The following is a 22,412-nucleotide window of genomic DNA, read 5'->3' on the forward strand; positions in this document are numbered from 1 at the left end:
GCTTTTATTTCTGAGCGGCGTTGCAGACTGCTATCCTGCTGATTTTACTTCATAACTGAAGTGGGTATTTTGCCTACGTCATACTTTCAGGCTTTCTTTTCTAAACCTAGAACAAGTGAACAGGGCTTTCCAGTACTCCTAGAATAATAAACACAATAATCCTTCACCTGGAAAAGTTGCACTATTGACTTGGTTCTTGAATGTCTTGTTGATAAAATTCTGTAATTAACAAAAATTTAGCTCTGAATAACTTTTATGATAGTAGATGGAATACCAAAAGTAATAAATTCAGTGCTATAAATTCTTAACACAGTAATGGGAATATACATTGGAAACTTCTCATTTTAATTCCAGGCTTTCTCTTTGGAAACTTCTCATTTTAATTCCAGGCTTTCTCTGGCCCAAACAGCTGTTGCTGTATTGCAGTAATGCTGAAGAGGTCTGATTATAAATTAGGATTGAAAGGAAATTCAGGTAAATGTATTAAGGGGAATGCAGGATGGATGCCACATGGAAGGGGTACTTCTACTAACATTTCCCTTCCCTTGTGCCCTGGGACTAGTGCATCCATATTTCCCTCTTTAGTAATATATTTCTGCAAAACTTTGTATGTAGTATGTTTTCATGGAGTTAAGTCATGATTTACTTAGCTTTTTCTTTTTTAATTGCAATTGTAGTGCCTGGTCCTTGCCTTACTGCCAGAAGATCTAATATGGAGGTGGTATCAGCAGAAATGAACAGCTTGCTCCCTGAGGAAATAATGGACACTGGTATAACTCTTGTGGAAGATGATAGTATTGAAGCTGTTATTGTATCGTCACCTATGGGAGAGTCTGTTCCCATGGAAACAGAACTGGAAGAAATTGTGAACATAAACTCAACCAGTAACTTGGCAAATACAAGTACTTCCACAGTCACCACAGAACCAGTTACTGTACCCAGCAGTCACTCAAGCCATGTTGGAGTGAATACCACGATTACAAAAACTGACACCAACTCAACAATAAAACCTACATTTCAAAGTGGCCTCCATAAACTTGGTGCTTCGACTCCGGTGACTATATCAGCCAATCAGATTATTCTGAACAAGACCTCTGACCTTAAACTTAGCAATCAAAGTATTAAACAGGATGGACAGAAGCTAATTGTAACAGCTTTGGGAAAGTCTGGCCAACCAATTGTTTTAGCATTACCACACAACCAACTACCCCAGGCACAGAAGACCACATCCCAAGCTCAAAGTGGAGACTCTAAAGTACCAGGCCAGCAGATTAAAGTAGTTACTATTGGAGGGAGGCCAGAAGTGAAGCCTGTTGTTGGTGTCTCAGCTTTGACACCAGGAAGTCAGCTGATAAACACTGCAGCCCAGCCTTCTGTATTACAGACCCAGCAATTAAAAACAGTGCAGGTAAAAAGGGTTTATCCCTAATGAAACTTGATTTTTGAATTAACTATTTTGTTATAAAGCTAAAACTGCTGCCAGGTATGTTAAAGAAGATGTGATCATAGACTTCTTAAAATTTATCTATTCATGTGCATGTGTATAGAATATTGGGGTAGGGGAGTTAGTCCACGAATTTGTGTGTGTGTTTATTTAAAACATATGTTCTTCACCTTCAGCTACTGCCTTGGAGTTTCAGATATGTCTCTGTGTGTCTGATGTCAGAATTTAAGTAGAGGATTTCTTTTCTGAATCTTTCAATAAATCATGTGTCATTTAGGAAGATTGAACTGAACTTTGCATGTATGTTGTTTCTTCTTTCAGAGTCCACACTACTTTTTCCTCTAGCTTAAACATCTGCTTATAGTTAGATGTTTGCAACAAATAATCTGAAAAGATTTTACAGTGTGTGGGAGGCGGGGAAGAGGGAAGAAAACAAAAAGATACTTTTTCTTCCATCCCAAATCAGCTTAAGCCTGGTTATAAGTGCTTATGAACTAGACTTTTTCAGAGCCTTGGCACTCAAATCCCTGTCTTCTAAACGTGACAACAATCTTGGAGTTATTTAGCTTTAGACTTTCTAATCCCTAGATAGCCTGGCTTGGTCTGAACTCTCTTTCTTGTACTGGTATGACATCAGTCCGTTTCAGGAAAAACTCCATGACAGCAGTCGGGTATAAACATAATATCAAAAGTGGTAAGATTTATGAAGTTTCTGTTCTTTACAAACTATTTAGACTTCTAAAGGCTGTACCTGGATGGGGAAAAACACCTTCCCACAGGTGCTAACACGATGGAGAAATTAAACTGAACAAAATAGCTTGCTTTGCGTGGGAAATGATGAAGCTGTAAACAGACTATAATTAACTAATTGTTCAAATAGGGTATTTTAGAGCATGCAGATCTGAACCAGGGCAAACAAAACTTTTGAAACTACTTATTTTAAAGTACCAGGTCATCTCTGAACTGTTCATTCAGGACAATCTTTTGGGTACTTTGCAGCCACATCAAAGCTGGATTCAAAATCCCTCCAACATGATTTATTTAAATTTGAGTTTCCCTAGCTATTTTTTCTTAGTTCCATTGTTAATGTGAAGGTATTCAGAATATTTTTGAAAGGCTTTGAGTCTTGGCTCGGCATAGGGACAGTCAAGAATGGATCTGTTCCTGCCATTTGGCTTGAGCTTAAGGCGATGCTGGCAGTAAAAAGAAAGCTGGAGGGGAAAAGTGTACAAATGGTGTTGCGCTTTCTGGTCACACTGTTCATGATTTTTTGCTTGTCCGTTTTATCTGAGACCAGACAAATCAGTTATTCTTCCGGATTGTTTTCTACTATTTTAGCTTTTAAGAATCCTGAAGGCTTCCGTAGCATAACAAGTCAATTGTTTCTGTCCATCTGCAGTATTCTGTACTGCTCTTATCAAACTGACTTGCTTTTTCTCTTTTGGAATCTCACTTTAGAAAAAGTTGATTACTTTGCTTGTATCAGGCTTTCAGAAGATCCCATTGACTTTTATTTGGAAAAAGATAAAGCTGTGCTGCCTGCATGCCTGTATTTAGTAACAGATTGACAAAAGTGGGCTATGGTCTAGTGCAGAACTTCCTTAGTGGAACCGGCTGGTCATATGATGTCAGCTTTTGCTTCCAGCTGTTTCTACAGGGAAGCATGTAGTGGAACACTGGAGTAAGAAGAGGATTGGAGGTAGGGGAACCATATTCTGAAAGAGTGGGGAAGGAGGATGAGATGGTAAAGAATACATGTCCAAGGAAGCAAGAAGTTTACATGGAAGAAAATGGTCAAGAGAGGAGGGTGGCAGGTAAGGGGGGGAAGGCAAGTCTAGTAAGGTGGTAGGAATGCAGAGCTCAGGTAGACAGGGTGTGGGGGTGTAGGGAAACCCCTGCCCGCATGACACAGCCCCCACTGCTGGCAGCAGCACCAGGCAGCAGGGACTTGGGGTGCTTGTGGCCTGCACAGGTGCAGCCACCCAGAGGCTCCAGCTTGTTCTGGGAGATGCATGTGGCAGCAAGGAGCTGAGCCAGTCAAGCTCACCTCTTATCACACAGGGCTCATGTGCAGCTCTCTGGACTTGCGCACCACCAGAGGGAAGCCCCATGCAATGGAGCCGGTTGCCTTCCCTGCTCCCTACCGCCACATGCAGATCCTGGCACCTCTTTCCCCCACTCCAGGAGTACTTCTGGGGGCAAGGGGAGGGACTTCCAGTGGCAGAGGTCAGGGATTAGGGGGTGGGATTTTTAGTCTCAAAATGGGAACCAGGGGGCGGGGCTACTGTTGCGGCTTTTGACAGCTCACGAAAACTTGTTAAATGGTCCTCCAGCTGAAATAATTTCCCACCCCTGTTGTAGACTTACTCATTCAGAGGGGCATGTCATTTTGTAGACTTGGTCAGATACTATGTGGAGAATGGAGAAAAAGTGGATATTTGCTTAGTGAAAAACCTAGCTATGGCTAAAACAACACTGAATTTTTTTTGCTAGAATAGCACTATCAGTTAGGGGTGTGATATGTTTAACTTACCTTTATGTTGATACAAAAAAAATCACCAGCAAAACTGTTTTTGCTTGTATAGTTTATTCCATTCAGGCAACTGGCGTAAGATATATTAGTAAAACAATTTCTTGCTACTGTAGAAGGGTTTGCCAGGTACAGTTGTATCAGCATACCACTTCTAGTATAAACTAAGCCCTGAGTTTTTTTTAATATTTTTTTCCTCCCACTAGCCTTGTAAATTTTAATTTGGCTCTAAGAGAGGGAGCTAGAGAGTCAAGTGTGCCTTTTCTAAAGAAATGAGATTGAATAGTATTTATACATTAATATGAGAAGCATAGGAAACCAGCATGAAGAACTGGAAGTACTGTCATAGGTGGATAGAACTTGCACAGAAAGCATATGCAAGGGGTGGAGGGAAGGATGAAATGTTGCCTTAATTATAATGGTTTGATACTAGTAAGTAATACTGTCCCCACAGGGGCATGGGGGGCAGAAAGCAGAGAGAGTATCAGGCAGGGAATACAGTTGAGAACAGAAAGCAGAGCAGCAGGTTAGGCAGAAGAAGGGTATTGGAGTGGCATTCAGGTGGTATAGGGCTAATTTGTGACGCACCTGCAAAAAAAACGTTTGGCCCTCTGGTTTAGAGCAGAGCTGCTCAACCGCCTTATGAGCTAGATCTGGTTCCACAGGTATGTGGGGAGCTTCCATGGGTTGTAGGCCTATGCGCTAGATAGATGGGGTGTGCAAGGCAACATGGAACCTGATCCCAGCAAGCAGGGCTGGGCAGTGGGGTCCTGATCTCAGTGTATGAGGCTGGGCAAGTGTGGGGCACAGCCCCTGGGTCCTGATTCCATCACGGGGTCAGATCCAGTCCATGGACTGTCCCCACACCGTTCATTTGCTTGTGGGTCAAAATGTTAAGCACCGCTGGTTTTGAGAATTGTGACGTGCATTGCTTTACAATCTAGATTCTACTCACCAGTCTAGCTTTTTGATGCTGCTTGTCACTTCAGAAACTAAGTGACTGAGTAAAATAATACCCTCGCACAAGATGTGACTGATTTTTGAGAAGGTGGTGATCCTGAGTCCAACAGGTAAAAATGGAGGGTGCATGGGTGGGAGGGCAGATGTTTTGAGTAGACTGTTCAAGGTGAGTGTATGTATGATATCTTCTTCAAAGATGTGGAAGCAGTTTTACTGATAAATAGTTATTTTAAATTGGTGTCCATAAGCATGCTATCTGTAGAGAGAAAATTTCAGCTACCATTAATTTTAAATGCTGGACAGCTTTTTCTTAATTATTTGATATAAATCCCAAATAATAGTTGTGCCTCCAGCTTTTTACTTGCTATTTTTTTCCTTTAAATGTTCCAACTAATCATTATGGGAATTTTGACTCACTTAAAAGTTTTAGCACTGTATGATGTCTAGCTTATAGTTCTATGTTTTTCTTTCCATGCTTTTTGAAGTACAGCAAACATTTTTTTTTATAGTTTCTGAAACCGCAAAGAAGAGAATATGAAGTAATCATTAGGGGTGCACCAGTAGAGATTTTTTGGGGCCAATACCGATGACCGATTTTTAACGAGCCATTTCAGCCGATACCAATCTGATTGCTGATATGCAGCCTGGCAGCTTGGAGAGCAGCATTCAGCTGGTAAGCCTGTTGTGGGGGAAGTGGAAAGGGGGGAGGTAAGGGGCATGGGGGGCAGATCGAGGTCCCCATGGTGAGGGGGAAAGTGGGGCTGGGGCCATGCAGGGGCAGGTGCTGCACAGCCAGGGCAGAGCATGGGAGAGAGCTGTGAGTGGCTCGTCCAGGGGTGTGGGGAGGAGGTGGTGGCTCTCACCGCTATGCGCACCCTGGAGGAGCACATGGGGAGGTATGTGCCCCCCCCCGGAATCTGCATGTGGGGCAAAGGTGGGCTGCCACTGTGGTGGATGGGGCTGGGGACAGCACCAAGGTCTTTCTGGCAGGGGGTTAGGCTGCATGCAGGAGCAGCAGTGGCACTGCTGGGGGAAGGGTTGAGGGGGCTGCAGCCACCCCAAAATTTGGCATGGCCCCCCTCCCAGCACCACCACTGCCCACCCCAAGCACAGCCTGGTTCAGCCTCTCACTGGGAAGAACCTGGCATCACCCCAGCCCTTAGCGGCAGTCTGCCCTCACCCCAAGCGCAGATCTGGGGGCACGTGCCCCCCACGCTTTCCTGGGGTGAACATAGCAGCAGGAGTTGCATCTCCTGGATGAGCCACTTGTGGCTCCATGCCATCCCCCACCATAGCTGTGCAGCGCCAGGCCCCCTCCCTCCCTTGCCACTGGGGCCTCGACCTGCCGCCCCGCCTCCCCCCCTTCTCTCACAACAGACTTTCCAAGCAGACCTGGCTGCTCTCTATGCTGCCAGGCTGTTCTCCTGGCTGCCTGTGTGCTGCACTGCGGTTGTGCATGTGCATGGGGCATTTATCGGCCACATCAGCCAAAAAAAGGCTGATTGCCAATACTGTCAATTTTCCTTTTATCAGTGCCAGTCCAATATGGGACCAGTGTATTGGTGCACCTCTAGTAATGATTTAGTACATGGGTGCTCAACACCTGGCTCATAGGACTCGCCATGGATAGGAAATTTGGCAGTGGGGAAGTGGTGGCAATTAATACTGCCTTCCTCCCCCACTACCAAATTTCCAAGCATTGTGGTCATATCAGGCCCAGACTGGGCTTGTTGCCAAGTGGTCAGATTGTACCCAGGCAGGGCTGCTGAAGGGATTGGCACCTCCCCTGTGGCTTGTGGGGCAGAAAGCACCACTGGTGTATATGTATAGTGCATTTGGGGAAATATACAGCTGCCTTTTGTGGGCTGTGTGAAGAAGAGACTTTCCCAGGATAGTTTTTGCATAATAATGCAGAAGAGTACATGGGTTCCTTTTTAATTGTAATCTGTTTTCTGTGTCTAGTTTCAAAGGGTTTTTTTTAGGTTTGCTGCTGTTGCCTGGGTACAGCTGAAGGAGTACAGAGGCAAGGTTTGTTTTATGAGGGAGGTTTCCATGTCAAGACAGTAACGGTTCTCTGGAAAGGATGCTAGAATGACTTTTTTTCAGACAGTTCCAGGCTTGATGCCTCCCACAGCTATAACTGTATGTGAGTTCTGGCTTCTCCAGTGGTGCTGGTGATATTGCTCGTATCGCTACTGTGAACTGAAATGGCCCCATTGCTATCTCTGGTCTGAAGGTCTCTGGGTGAGTGGTGCTCTGACCCAAAATAATGTAACAACTGCCTAAAATAAAATCTAAATGTCTGTAGTCAGCATTTTCTTGGGGACACCACAGAACATTATTTGGGAACAGCTTTCTCTGAACTTTCCACATGGCAATACAAAATCCTAACTTGCATTTCCAGATGCTTGCCTTGTTGTGGATTTTCTTCTCTGTGGGTCTGGTTTGCTGTTGTATGTCCTTGGTCTCGAGTCAGACACAAATTTTATATCATTGTCACTTATTCAAGTCAGTGCAATAGTGGTATAAGTCTGGTGTCCCTGGGTGCATCTACATGTGTGGTTTACTGTGGAGTTGACTAATTAGCTCCACAGTAAAGTGTCACAGTCTACATGTGCACTGGTATTGGGGTGCAGTGAACTTATTGACTTCGCTGTAGTATAGTACTGTTGGGGACAGTGCTATCCTATGGCAGAGTACTTCTAATGTGCCAAAATGCATGTGTAGATTCTAACCAAGTGCGTTAATTGCACCTGGTCAGCCCAAGAAGCTGGGGACCAGAACCCCAGCTCCTACCAGCCCCCACACTGCCATCTGGAGCCTGGGGCTGGCCCCTTCCTGTCCCCTTGGCAGCCTGGGGCTGGTCCACCCTGGCACTACTTGGTGCAGTCCTAGGTGCACACCTAAATGCTGTGCCTGGGAACAGTTAATTCCAGTGCAAACCGCTGTGGAGTTTATCACATGGCCTGTAGATGCACCCACCGAGTAGAAAAATGACAGGCTTGATCTAAATTGCTAGTAAATGTTGGAGCTAAATTTTGGTCAGAGTACTGTCTAGGTCAGAGGTCGGCAACTTTATCTCTATCTGTCTAGGTAGCTAGCTAGCTATCGATACAGATATATCTGATGCCTCTAAAGACTACCTTGAGAAGTTCAGTTATCAGACTGAGAGCAAAATTGTCCCTAGTTATAATAACTAACCAAGACCTCTTTACAAGCTGGATACCAGTCTCCAGTGACCATCATAGTTTAATACATTTTATAGCTCAATTTTGGAGGTTAGGTTTTGATTTTTTTTCCAGAAATTGGATAGGGAGAGGAAAAGGTTGATTTATTGCATATTCTCCAATCCTTTTTATAAAATCTTCAAGTGGATCTGAGCTGCCTCAGTCATTTGAAATACCCCCTCTGTAATCCAGTTATATTTCGGAAGACTGGATTTTTACTTCACAGGTGACTTCACAGGTGTAGAGGGCATGTTTTAAGTGTTGGGGTGGGAGTGGTGGAAATAAGGTAGTTTTTGTCTGTATCAGAATGCTGATCTTTTCCCCTGGGTGCCTTGTGTTTAGAATTTCAAAAAAAGAATGTGTCTTGATATTTAAAGTACTCTCACATGTTAAATAGATCTTGGGTCAATGTAGAAGCAATTTCAGAGGTCTGTCCTGCTTGAAGACCAGGCTTTTTTTTTTAATATATGTACCTTATTAAAATGAAGTATAAGTTTGGCTATTCTTTTCTTCAGCTTGTTTGGACTGGTTCTTTAAAGTGACCCTACGGACACCTAAATCTGTGCTTGAGGGGAAAAAGATGGGGAGTTAGCAGGAAGTAACTTTAGAAAGTTATGGCTGAGTCACCTGCTTAATTGTATGGGCAGCACCCTCAAGACTTCTGTGGATTTAGCAACAATGTGCCTGAAGTTTCTGAACTCTGAAGTTATTCCAGAATTGTCTCTCTTGTTCATTTTTCAGATTGCTAAGAAGACCCAAACCCCAACATCTGGCCCAGTGATCACCAAGCTGATCTTTGCAAAGCCAATTAATAGCAAAGCAGTTACAGGACAGACAACTCAAGTGTCACCAGTCATTGCAGGTTGTACTACTTTTAGACTTGTTTTGCTGCACTCTTTCTCAAAGGCTGTGGAGAGTGAGGAAGATGCAGAATAAAAATCTGTCTGGTCTCTGATTGAATGTGTGTAGCTTTTGATACCACCCAAAGCATAAAACATTTCAGAATATCCAGAGTCTAATAGAATATGCATAGATTGACATTTGACTGCTTAATATTAAAAGGAGAAGGGAATATACAGCTGGGATATACTACAGTTCAGTCATTGAAACTGCTGCTTGCTTCATCTTTAGTTGGATGTTTGAAAATAGCTAATAAAAACTAAACCAGTTAGATCTGGACAAATCAGCATTACTTTTTATGCAAAATTCCTGCGTCCCAGACTCAAGCAGTTTGAAATTGTTGCAAACAAGTCATGTAAACAAGAACAAGTGAACTGCAACTTTATTAACAATGTTGGCTTTCTTTGCTTAAATCAGTGGGGGACAACCTTTTTGGCAGGTGTGTCACAAATTAGCCCTATTACCCTCCTTGAGTGCCAGTCTCATACCCATCTTTGCCTGACCAGCTGCTTCTGCTTTCTTCTCCCTGCCCTGTGCCACATGCCATGAACAAAAGCTGCCCATGTCGCTTATAGCAGTTTGGCCCCCCAGCTGTAAGTATGGAATGCATTCTTTGAGTCTGGGGGAGCCAATCATGTCAGCACAGAGTTGGAGCTGATTTTTAGCAAGTGTGTTGGGCCACACTTTTATTTTGAATCCTGTGCTATAATAGCAGTCCCAACAATACAATTAGCTGGACATCTAATCATACATCTAATTCAGAAAATAAGTTAAAAAGTAACTATGGTGCTGAGTCTCCTGGCTGATTTGTTATGGTTGTTCAGTTCATCTTCAATTATTTTTCACAAAATACTTTTTCTTTTCCCTATTACTAGATGAAGTTATACAAAGCAAGGCAATAGACTAAACTCACTGTACAAAAACTTATAGCAAATGTGCAAAGTAAACAAACTAGAAAAAGCAACCGCCTCTACCACCCCATCTCTTCCACTTAACATACAGACATTCAACAATTGTCTGGTAAAATATTTCAGATAAGAGTGTGACTTTTGAAAGTTTACTATGCCCTTTTCATGCAATTGTACAAGTATGTTGTGCACAGAGGTACTCACAAGTAGGTGGCCATGATGAAAGAGTCACTGAAGCCTACACTCTTGCAAAGACTAAGCAGGACTGTGACTGTAGTTGGCCTTAAAAAACACATCTGTCTGGGCAAAGATTGCTGTTGACTTTTTACTTAATGAAAGCTGTGTATAATGAGAATTGCAGCCATTGTGGCAGTAGTGTAACTAGGGCAGAGCGACAGGGGCAAGTGCCCTGGGTGCCAACAAGGGTGGGAAGCGCAAAGAAAACAGCTTTTGCTATAGCTGTGATGGCAGCAGCAGTGAGAACTGGAAGCTGCTGCTGCCCCTCTGGCACAGGTGCCCTGCCTTGTTACACTGCTGCCTTGTGGTGCTGCCTGTTCCATGCACCTACCCCTGTTTCTCAGGGTAAGTTGCATTCCTTTGTCTTTAGAAGATTTCCTTGCTTTCCTGAAAGAAAGTAGCTTTTACTTTTCTTTCCCTTCTGTTCTCACTCACTCTTTCCCATCTAAAATTTGGCCGTATACTTTTCTACATGGAAATCAAACTGTTTCATACAACTTCTAATTCAGCTTTCTTTAAAAACAAAATAAACCCTGCAACCTTATTCCATTTCCATTAACAATGCATGAAATATTGGAAATTAGGAAGGATCTGAATGGTAAGAAAAACCATACATAGAATAGCATATCATTATTATTTCTGTGAAGCTTGTCCCCTAAACTGATGGAATATCTCACATCAGAACACAGAATTGAAACTGACACACAATTCAGTTAAAAAAAAAATCCTATTTTAACTTTTTTTCTTTTAAACCAATATGCTAGAGAATCAAGACTACTTTTCTCCAGTCCCTGCAAGAGAAGTATCACTGGTAGGTTCAACTGCTTCTCTAAAAAAAAACAAAAAACAAACAAAAAAAAAAAACATTTTAAAAATGCATCCACTCACTTTGCCAGCTCTGAGAGTTTCTGACCATTAGCTTACTGGGAAAGTATGACACATGGCTTTTGCTTACTATCTAATATTTTTTAAAGTTGAGTGTGACTATATTAACTTTTACTTCAATTTCATGATGTATGAAGTAAATTTAAGTGGCCAACCTTTCACTTGGGAAGGGAGAATGGGAGGAGGTACTTAGGGAATGGACAGAGGAGGGAAAAGTTGCTGTCTTCAGAAAAACATACTGGAAACATTATGGAAGGTAATATTCTTATGCTTTATTTGTAAGAATGTATATTAATTTGAGGGCGGCTGGCAGTATTGTTGTTTTGTTACTGACATGGCATATGTTAGAGAACATGTTGATAGAATCAGATTTGTAATGTACTTACAGGGGAGAGGAATTTTCTGCTAGGGTAATGCCATTTCTGGGGGACTAGCACTCTGACATACCTGTCTTCTTACTGCTTAATGTTTTTGTTGTTTTCTTTTGTTTTTGACCCTCACTTATGTAACAAATTGCATTTCTTTTATTTGGTGCCTTTGTGCAACAAATACATTGCTGTAGTTTGGGGAGTGGTATGTTGTTCCAGTTGGAGTTCCCTTTGACATTAAATTTGTGTAGTGGTGCTTCGTTGACATCTCAGTGTCTCCAGTGATTCTTAACCAGGGTGCCTTGATCTTTTCAAGGGTACTGCAAGGTGCCATACAATGTTAGCACTGTTAGGTGTGCATACATGATCCACAGGATCAATCCAGAGATTTCCAATAAGAATTCATAGTGTTAAAAACACTCTGACTTGCTGGGGTCTTTCTGAGTTCTTTGCAACAGAATTGCTGTAGTATTTTTCTGAAGTCAAAAAAGTGAAAACTAAGAGCTGGCACTTTGAGGGATACCTGGAGGTGCATTGAATCTGAGAAGGTTAAGAACCAGTGGTCTGTATTCTGACTCAGTAGCCACTACTGCTTTTTATTTCTTTTAGCCTTATACTTCTTTGTACTGTCACCATTCCCCTTCCCCATTGATTAAGTCCTGATCCAGCTTCCACAGAAATTAGTTTGTTGTTTTTCGTGACTTCATTGAATGTTAGATCAGGACCCAGAAGCCATAAATTGCCCTGGGTGATCTTCCATTGGTTGTTTGATTAACCTTGGCTCCCTATTCCCATAAAGTTCAGCTAAAGGTTGTGGAAGAAGGGAAATTTGGACTGGTGAGCTGCTGCCTGCATTGTGTGGCCCTGTATACATGACCTGTTTCTATGGGCTGCTGCAGGAGCACAGTGAAGAGAGGCAGATCATTCCTGAAGAGCTACCTGCCACTTTATCTACAAGCACAGAACCATCTGTCATGGAGGGAGGTTCATGTTAATCTGGAGGGATACAGTTCTTTAGCCACCTCAGTCCTTCTCTGCTCCATGTATTTCTAGAACTAGTTTGGTGTGTCCCTCTGGGAAACAACAGTTGCAATTTTGCTCTAGAGCCTGCTAGAGCAGGGTTTTTTTTGTGGAGCTGTAAAACATGACCTGAGGAAGAATGTCCTTCATTCAAAAGCTTGTCTAACTCTATCCCAACTACATAGTTCACACAGTAAAAGATATCACCCTAGGAAATCCTTACCTCATTTATAAAAAGTAATATAACAGGAGAGAGGCTGGCAAAGTGTGGGCCTAATTGTATCCCCTGCATGTGACTAAAAATGGTATCATAACTTGGGTTAAAATGTGTAGAAACTGGAGGCTGTCTTTCACTTGGGAAAAAATTAAGAAACAAGTCCTTTGTGGGAATAATGGTAGCCTCCATCCAAAAACCAAAGCAATGGCAAATGTGGTTGGATGGGCTTCACAGTATGTTCTTCTTAGGACAGGGGATGTATGACAGAGAGATGTCATGAGAAAAATATCCCAGAGAGAAAGAGGTGTACCCCCTCTCAATCTGGTAAGTAGGTATGTGGAACTGGTAAACACGGCCTTGAGAAAGCCAAGAGAGAGATAGAAAGGAACTTGAAGCTATGACCAAAGGAACTATCTCTTGCTGTTTTGATTCCTGATGTTGGGAGAAACTTGACTTTGTACATTATTTATAAATAAACAGAATCCTATAAAAGATGCTGTCAAGTTCTCCACCTACCTGAAGCAACGGCAGAACCCCAAACTTTGGCTAACTACTCGGGTCCAAAAGGAGTAATATTGGTTTTGGCTGTTGCTAAGAAGCTGGTAAAAGTACAGAAATATTGCATACTTAATGTGAGCGTTGTGGAGGGAAGGGGAGTAGTTGTATCCCTAACTGGGAAAATCTCTTCCTAGCATGAAGTTAGCTCCAGACAAGTCTTCTGCTCCCATCCTGTGTGTCCTGTGTTCTCTTCTGTGGTAGCAGGGTGAAGTCAGAGCTTAACTTGCTGGTGGTAATCTTTAAAGGAAGTGATTTTTGTGAACCCTCCCTGTTTCATAGTTTTGTAGTTAGTAGGGTCGGAAGGGACCTGAGCAGTTCATCAAGTCCAACTCCCTGCCATGGCAGAAAAGAGCACTGGGGTCAAAGGACCCCAGCAAGGTGTTCATCTAGCCTCCTCTTAAAGACCCCCAGGGTAGGAGCCAGCACCACTTCTCTTGGAAGCTGGTCCTAGCTGCCCTGACCGTGAAGTAGTGCCTCCTGATATCTAGCCTGAATCTACCCTCTGCCAGCTTGTGACCATTATTCCTAGTCACTCCTGGTAGTATTCGGGGGAACAGGGACTCCCCCAATGCCTGCTGGTCCCCCCGACTAGTTTGTAAACGGCCGCTAGATCCCCCCTCAGCCTTCTCTTGTGGAGGCTGAACAGGTTCAGGTCCCTGAACCTGTTCTCGTAGGGCCTGCTCTGCTGCTCCCTGATCATGCAAGTGGCCCTCCTCTGGCCCCTCTCCGTGTTGTCCACATCCCTCTTGAAGTGCAGCGCCCAGAACTGGACACAGTACTCCAACTGCGGCCTGACCAGCATCGCATAGAGGGGGAGTATCACCTCCTTGGACCTGCTTGAGATGCATCTGTGGATGCATGACAAGGTGCAGTTGGCCTTCCTGACGGCATCCCCACACTGCCGGCCCATGTTCATCTTGGCATCAATGATGACTCCAAGATCCTTTTCTGCCTCTGCACTGATGAGAAGGGAGTTCCCCAGCCTGTAGGTATGGTGTTGGTTCTTCCTGCCCAGGTGTATCACCTTGCACTTGTCAGTGTTGAATCCCATCCTATTCTCATCCGCCCACCCCTGTAACCTGTCTAGGTCTGATTGCAGCCTATTCCTCCCTTCTAGCATGCCCACATCCCCCCACATCTTAGTGTCATCAGCAAATTTGAACAGGGTGCTATTTACCCCCTTGTCCAAGTCACTGATGAAGATGATGAACAGTGCGGGCCCGAGGACCGAGCCCTGAGGGACCCCACTGCCAACATCCCTCCAGGTCGAAAATGACCCGTCCACCTCCACTCTCTGGGTGTGGCCCTCCAGCCAGTTGGCGACCCATTTGACTGTGTGGGTGTCGACACCACAGTCCCCCAGTTTCTTAATGAGAACAGGGTGAGAGACAGTGTCGAAGGCCTTCTGAAAGTCCTGGAAGACTATGTCCACTGCTACCCCTGCATCTAAGGAGTTGGTGACCTGGTCATAGAAGGCCACCAGGTTGGTCTGACAGGACCTGCCTCTAATGAACCCATGTTGGTTGCCCCTAAGCATAATCTCCCCTGCTGGCCCCTCATAGACATGTGCCAAAATAATTCTCTCAAAAAGCTTACCCAGGATTGAGGTAAGACTAACTGGCCTATAGTTCCCCGGGTCCTCCTTCCTCCCGTTTTTGAAGATGGGAACAACATTGGCCCTCTTTCAGTCCTCTGGCACCACACCAGAGCACCATGAGTGCTTGTGAAGCTGTGCCAGGGGTCCCGCAATGACCTCAGCTAATTCCCTCTGTACCCCGGTGGTGGAGATCGTCCAGCCCAGCTGATTTGAATACATCCAGTCCCTCAAATACAAATGAGATGGTGATGCTAGTTGACATTTAAGCTTGATCACACTGGCTGCTTTGGAAAGAACAGTTTGTGTATTCAAGTTGCACGTGTGTTTTGGCATGTTTTACAGCAACATTACTCATTTGTTTACAAATACCAACATATGAGAAACCAAACCTAAAGGAATAATATTGCAGCTTGATTTATACAGATAAACCTGAAAAATAATTCTCTAATTCCTCTAAAAAATTCCATTATAATTAATTTTTAAAAACAGTATCCCCAGAAAAGATCCCTTATTGTGCTGGTCACTTTTCTAAATGTGCTCTGATTCCTAAAGAACTGAAAAGGCTCTTTTGGATGCGTGTATATCAGGCATTGAGGCTGTTGGTAGTAAGTGAATTGCCAAAACTAGGTTTGTTTGGTTTTTTTGCATAGGGTACTGTGATGTTGGAGTAGAACAGAGAAGACTAGAACTCAGTTCTAAGAGTAAGGAATATTTAGTGAAGTCTATTTAAAATACCAGCATAAATTTGCCTTTTCACAAGATATATAGACATGACATTTATTTGGAAAACAGTCCAAAGCAATTCTTTTCCCTTCTAAAGTTGCATTTCTTTGCCTATTAAACATGTCCTGCATAACATTGATGTCTCACCACTGATATCAAGGGAAATATCCTTTTGAGGTGGGGCCAAGAGACTGCTAGCACCCAGGATTTCTAAATAACTTTTTGCTTGAAAGGCTATTATAAAGAAACAGAAGATTAATTAAATTGTTAATGTCTATTATCCACAGGTAGGGTTCTTTCACAGACTGCTCCAGGAACACCACCGAAGACGATAACAATTTCTGAGAGTGGAGTTATTGGGTCATCTTTAAGTTCAGCAACACAACAGACACCAAATAAGATAGCTATCTCCCCATTGAAGTCCCCCAATAAGGTAAGGTCCTGAGTGTAGCTCCCCCCTTTCATCTTGTTCTGTGTTTGGTTCTTGAAGTTCATATTTAATATGTTTTCCTTGTTCTCATCCAACTCCTTAAGGGCCTGTTGCCACAAAGTGCTGCTTATCTATTACAGTTCTTGGCAGTTAATTTGAAATGTGCATTATTCTAACCTCTAATTCTTCATTCCTGACACTTGTGGTTATTAGCTTGGTCAGGTCCCTCCCAAGTAAGCTATATGATCTGGAATAGGTACCATTTTCTTCCAGACATGCTGCCATGAGTGGTCAAAAGGCTGTTTCATCTTCAAGAATAGATCTTGGTAACTCCACAAAAATAAAAATAACCCCATCCCTCAAAAATCTCTAAGGTTGGATGTGCTACTCCGAAAGCTGACATATAGCCCTACCATAGTGTAATTAATTCAAATCTGGTATAGAATGACCTTCAGGAAAATTGGTGTAGGTATTAATTTGCCTGTGGCTTATTTAGGAGTAACTGTTTTCTCAGGGCAAACCAACTACCTGCCCCTCCCCCAATCTGGTAGCAAGGTGTGGTACTATATTTTCTCTCATATAACTTGCATCTTTTTCCCCAAACCATCTGGGGAAAATCGGGTGTACATTATACACAAGGTAAAAGGCTCCCTAGAAGTCTGGAAATTTGGTGTTGGTGATGTGGTAATTGCTGTGGGAGCTACAACAGTTAAGTGCCATCACTCCCACTACTGTCACCAAATTTCTGGACCCATGGAGAGCCACCCTATCCAACCACGTGCCCGGATCAGGCTGGTGTGGCCTGTTGGATCTGGCACGCTGAATCCGGGACTGCACTCTGGCTCCAGAGCCATGTGCCAGGTCAGGCCCTGCTGAGTGGTCCCAGAACTGGTGTGCAGAGTCAGGCCCTGCTGCACCACAGACCCAAGCCTTAGGTGCTTGCCTGTACTCCAGAGTAAGAACTTTTTTCCTTCTTGCAGCCTTCCAAAAATAAGGGTGTATGTTTATATCTGGGGGTTTGTTATATGAGAAAATATGGTAATAGTACCTACTGTGGACAGCTATAACTAGATAGATTTCAAATCCAGATGGATTTCAAAAAATATTTTTTGTCCCGATCTTATGTTTTTTTTGAGTAGTGTATGTAGAGGCCATTAGATAGTAGCTCAGAATAATAACTCAGTCTGACATAAGTATCCACATGTGGACAGCAGAGTGGGTGGAAGGCAACTGAAAGCTAGAGCCCCATGCACTGGAGCAGGTGCCACCCAGCTGCAGCCCCCCCCCCAGTGGCTGGGCATCTGCTGCCTGGCACACATCCCCACAGCTTCACTGTACTGTCTACTACCTGGAGTGGTGCAGCAGGGGCAGGAAGAGAAGAAACTGGAGGTGGGAGCAGCCAAGCAGTACCCAGGAGGTAGCTGCACCAAGAGCAGCCCCACCAGGAAGCTGTGCATGCCGGCTGGGGCCAGGACAGGCAGAAGCACAGCAAGGGCTGCCCTGGGCAGGAGCAGGGCTCAACCCCATGCAGAGCGCCGTGGGCCAGATCTGACTCTCAGGCTGTATTTTGCCCAGCCCTGGTGTAAATGTATCATGTTCCAGATACTCAGGTTTAATCTCGGGGGGAAAAAAACAAGTTCTGAGAGGAATATACAATGAAAATAGTTGTAAAATAAATGGTTTTATAAACCTTATTGAACATGTATGAAATACTAAGAGGGATGATGGGTACTCTTGCCTCAGTATAAAGACAAAGATGGACCCAGCTGATGAGTACATCTTTGTTCCCAGTTCTTTTCCCTTTTCCTTCCTTAACAATTTGTTAAGCCTTATCTACACTAGCTTTTTTCTTCAACATCTCTCCTATTTCCAAAGTGTCGGTCCTGTCTCTGTGCTTCTGCAGTTAACAGCTCTCAGTGGAGAGGCAGGTAGAATGGTGGTAGAAGACTGTAAATAAAAAGCCCAAAATCTCCAAGGAAGGTGTTGTTCTTCAGCCTTGTTGATTTTTAAAGGGGTTTGGTATAATCCCAGATATTTTTCTTAGAAGTTTTTTATAACAATGACTCTTCTGATGAGAGATGACATTTTTGTAACATCTATCATATGATTCTTCAATCAGTTCAGGATAGTTTTCTTTTATACAGTTTGGATAAAATCACCTGTGGTTATTTCTCCTATATTCCTTGCAGTTTGTTTCCTGTCCTAGCCTCCCCTTTCCTCTTTGGTGTAGCACACAATAATGACCTCTCAGCCTGCATTTGTATCTCATGGTCCCCTATTCCCAGGTACTTGAAGCTGGAACAAGAGTACCTTTTTGAAATGCTAATTAACTTCCTTTAAAATGTTTGTGCCTGCTATAAGGTGTTGTATGGAAAACAGCTCTTTAAAGAGGCACTGCTTCTATTTTTTTCCCATGATGTTTTTCACCCTGTGTCTAGTACGAATTGTTGATTGATTAAACAGTCTGTCATAACTATTGAAACCTTTGCATATGCATAGACAGTATTTTCAATGATTTTTTTCACAAACATTTTTTTTTTTTAAATCCAATCCAAAGGGTAGAAATTAAGAAGGCATATATGACACTTCCTAAGAAGTTTTATAAAAGACCCACTCCTTGAGTCATCCAGTCTGGTGTTTAATAGTCTTAGAATAACATGGATCGGGAAACAGTCCTTCACTGGCTTGGATGCCTTTTCTATCTTTTCTTTCCATTTTATTTGGATCCTGCAGAAATTAAATAAAAACCACTACGTCTCTGAAACTTCTACCCCATATATCTCTAGTGATTGGAAATACACTCACATTGTAGTAGATATTAGTGTTTTGACGCTTTCTGTATGCATCAATTGCATGAATAATTTGCATATGAAAACAGCCAGTTTATGGAGCACTCGTATAAAGGCCCATTGATGTGTATGGCAGTGCACAGAGAAATTAAATAACTGCTCCTTGCTCTGAGTTGTTTGTTATACCAGGCTCCATTATTTGAAATGAGCAGTTTTGCTATTTTCTACAGTAGAAGCAGGATGGGTGACTTGGTACAGATGAAGAGTACTGGGGGAAGGAGTAGGGAGGAAAACTTATGCACCATAAAGTTAGGGGGCCTGCATGTGCCACAGGGTGGATCTCCTGTTGACTCCTCCCTTGTATACCCTATGTTGTTAGACTTCAGTAGCCATGGGAGTGAGGGGCATTGTTGGAAAGATCTGCAGAATGGTGGCTTGTGTGTGTCTCATGCTCTGTTTCAGATTCATGCCACTGGAGGCAATGATGTAAGAATGAAAAGTTTTCCTTCATTGTCATTACTAAGGGATCAATGTAGCATTGCACAAATATAGGGGGATTGCTATTCTGTCTCTTAAGTGTTGTGTGTGTAGAGAGAGAGAATAAAACCTACATAAAATAAGCAATAGAACTTTACCAGTCAAAAGGTTCTTTCAATTATATTTTGAGTATACTGCAGAAGAGAGACACATTCACACAATTTAATGACTTCAGGGATTTTGTATATAAAAAAGAAAGCAGATGAAACACTTAAAATAGTAGGATGTTGAGAGTTTGAAAAGTAACAGATTTACAACACAAGCAATTTAAATACTTTGTTCTCTCCAAAAATCTGTTAAGAAAATCTGGCCTCTCTGGTTTGCATACATATATCTAAAACTGAGTTTAGGAAATACCAATGAAATCCCTTTATTCTGAATCTATTAACATTGTAAATCTGAAATCTTCTGGGTGGATTTTTCCCCATTTTTCTGTTTGTGAAGAAAGAAAATGCATGGATGCTGTGTGTGAAGATGTTCACTAGAAAATGCAATTTGGAAATTTTGTCTTAGGCTACCATATAGAAGGTTTTCCAAGTAATACCCCTATTGCCTTTCTAAGCTGCCTTTTACTTTGCATGTACTGTGGCAATGCTTTCTTTATCATTTGTTCTAATATGTGTTCATGTGTGTGTGCACCTGCACTCAGGAGGTACTACAATTCTGTTGGATGGAGTTTTGGTAAACCTGGTATTCTTAATTAAGTTGGGAGAGGTACAGGACACATTGATGTAGCAAACTATAATGTGCTTGCTGGCAGTGGACTGAAGGATCTCTAGTCGCTTGAAACTTGCTGTGCAGTGATTTTTTTTTTTTTTTTAATTTTTTTTTTTAACTAGCTTCATTTTGTTCAGCAGCTAACTGTGGTGTCAGTGGCCTCTCAGCCTCCAAATTCTCCCCAGAAGACTGTGGGTGTTCCCCTGAATGTAGCCTTAGGACAGCAGATCCTGACAGTGCAGCAGCCAACATCCTCTTCCCCTGGCAAGGCCATAGTCAACCACACAACTGCTCAGGTATATAGTGACTTTCCTTATACTCTATGGTTTTCTCTTCAATCATGTCCCAGCTTCTCTTTCCATTGACAGGGTAGCCAGATGCCACTTGTTGGCAAGTTGTCACTGTGTGCGTGTTAATGAGTTCTGCCAAGCAACGTAAGTGTCACCCTGTGAAGAGGGCAATCTAAAGATGAATGCTGTTAAATTTGATTGTACTAAGGAGGCCAACCAAAAAAAAAGTGTACCAAAACTAGGAAGTTGAATCATCCATTGGCTGGAATAACAGAAGATAAAGCAATTAAATGTGTGAAAGAGCTTCTAATCTTGTTTTGCCAGTAACTGTAGAACGTTTGGGCTTTTGCGGAGTGGCTGACCTAACAAAATTTGCTTGTATAAGTTATTTTCTGTCTTTTAAATATAGTACATAATAGCATTATTTAGCTTCTCTAGTGATAGTGACTGAAATACTTATGAAAAATACATTCAAATGGCAGTTCTGAGGTGCTGCAGAACGTTCATTATTCTGTTGCAGTTGCATGATACCTCTGACAGCTGATTGGGCTGGAGGATTGGTTCAGAATTCAGGGCTTTAACGTGTTGTGTGTGTACAGGTATATGCAGGTCCTCTTTTCCACAGATTAGACTGATTTGTAGAGCCGTACCGTTACTTGGCATGAAACTTTCTTCTGTCAAATGGTAGTGGTGTTCAAGCATACAGATGTTTTGAAGAGGTTCATCCAATGAAGGTTAATCAGGGTTTTCAGGCTGCTGAATACAATATAGTAACAACAACAGCCTTAATTATGGGGGATCATGATTATTATTATTATTCTTCCCATCCAGTCTCTCACATCTTGTGGTAAATGAAGGAGAAGTGTTGTATTAAAATATAGAGCAAGACCATGTAATCCTTCTGGGAAATAGACTTTTAATTCAAAACAGCCAGTTGATTTGTTGCTTGTTTGATGTCGGCTCTGTTAATGTTCTCCTGTTTATTTGTTTGTTTCGGCTATTAAGCTGCCCCTGTTCCAGATCCCAACTGTGCAGCCACTTCATATGTGGAACAGTCTTTGAACATAATGGTATTTTTGTCCCCAGAGTGACTGTACAATTGAGCCTGTAATAAGGGTCAAGTCACCAGCCTTTGGCTTTGCATTGCAAGAGCCAGTAGCCTCAGTACCCAGCCCTTCTGCCACATACCACTCTCATCACTGAAGGTATTTGTTACTTTCATCATGACTGTACTATTTGAGCATTATCAGATAGGTGGTATTATCTGTTATGTATAGTTTTGTTTCAATAAGGACTAGTAGAAAATATCTTGGAGTATGGTTGAATAACTTGGAATTTCAAAATCAGATGACAATCAATATGTCTAAATAGTAAGGACTGACAAATGAACAAAAGTGTGGATAGAGAGTTGAGGCGTCACTTTGTCAAAGCAGCAGCATTTATCTCAGTGTGGTGTGTTACTTACCATATGTTGTATTGTCTCTAAGAGCCTTGATCTTGAAGATCCTGTTAAATTAATGTAGGAGATTTCAGATTTTTAAAAGCAGTGTTGGAGTCTGACTTTTGCTGAATTCACTCTTAACATTCCTTGCTTTATCCAGCATCACGTGTACCCCCCATTTGTAGGATAAGTTAATTTTTCACTCACAAGAGGAGCCCATGGTAAAAATGGGAAAAGCCATCCCTGATTCTTTCTGGTATGCAAGAGAAGTGTTTTTCCAGACTGCTATGCCTGTATCAGATGAGACTCTTGCAGTTTATACATAATGATGATAATGGATTTTCATATAGCAGCTATTTGTTTGATAGCCCAAAAAGCTTGAGTACAATACATGCTCACATACATAAAAGAGGCTTTATATGCACATATGTAAAAGAGGGAATTGTGGAGTCTGGATCAGCTTGTTCATCCTGAAGTTTGGGAATTAGCTCTGGGACCTCTTGTGATAGAATACAACAAGACATTGTTCATATGACTCTGTTAGTTGGTCCCTTCCGTTAGTTGTTGTTCTTGCTGGGTTTTGGGGTCCCCCTCCCTGTTTTTAAATATACTGTATTTACTGAGATTTTTTTAT

General features: G+C 42.5%; 1 protein-coding gene across 3 annotated transcripts in view; it reads left to right on the forward strand.

The window, feature by feature from the left end:
• The first annotated feature begins 365 nt into the window (after positions 1 to 365).
• The window catches only part of LIN54 (lin-54 DREAM MuvB core complex component), a 47,999-nt gene continuing 25,952 nt past the window's right edge, over positions 366 to 22,412 (forward strand). Inside the window, exons 1-5 of one of the 3 annotated variants that reach the window (XM_019526328.1) lie at positions 366 to 474; positions 678 to 1,408; positions 8,903 to 9,023; positions 15,862 to 16,007; positions 20,185 to 20,343. In XM_019526328.1, the coding sequence (XP_019381873.1) occupies positions 429 to 474; positions 678 to 1,408; positions 8,903 to 9,023; positions 15,862 to 16,007; positions 20,185 to 20,343 (1,203 nt within the window). In that variant the 5' untranslated portion in view covers positions 366 to 428. The remainder of the gene's footprint in view (positions 475 to 677; positions 1,409 to 8,902; positions 9,024 to 15,861; positions 16,008 to 20,184; positions 20,344 to 22,412) is intronic. The other 2 variants (XM_019526329.1, XM_019526330.1) reach the window with 2 other exon arrangements.

Source organism: Gavialis gangeticus, unplaced genomic scaffold, assembly GCF_001723915.1.
Source record: "Gavialis gangeticus isolate Ggan-Ray unplaced genomic scaffold, GavGan_comp1, whole genome shotgun sequence".
Taxonomy (NCBI): Eukaryota; Metazoa; Chordata; order Crocodylia; family Gavialidae; genus Gavialis; species Gavialis gangeticus.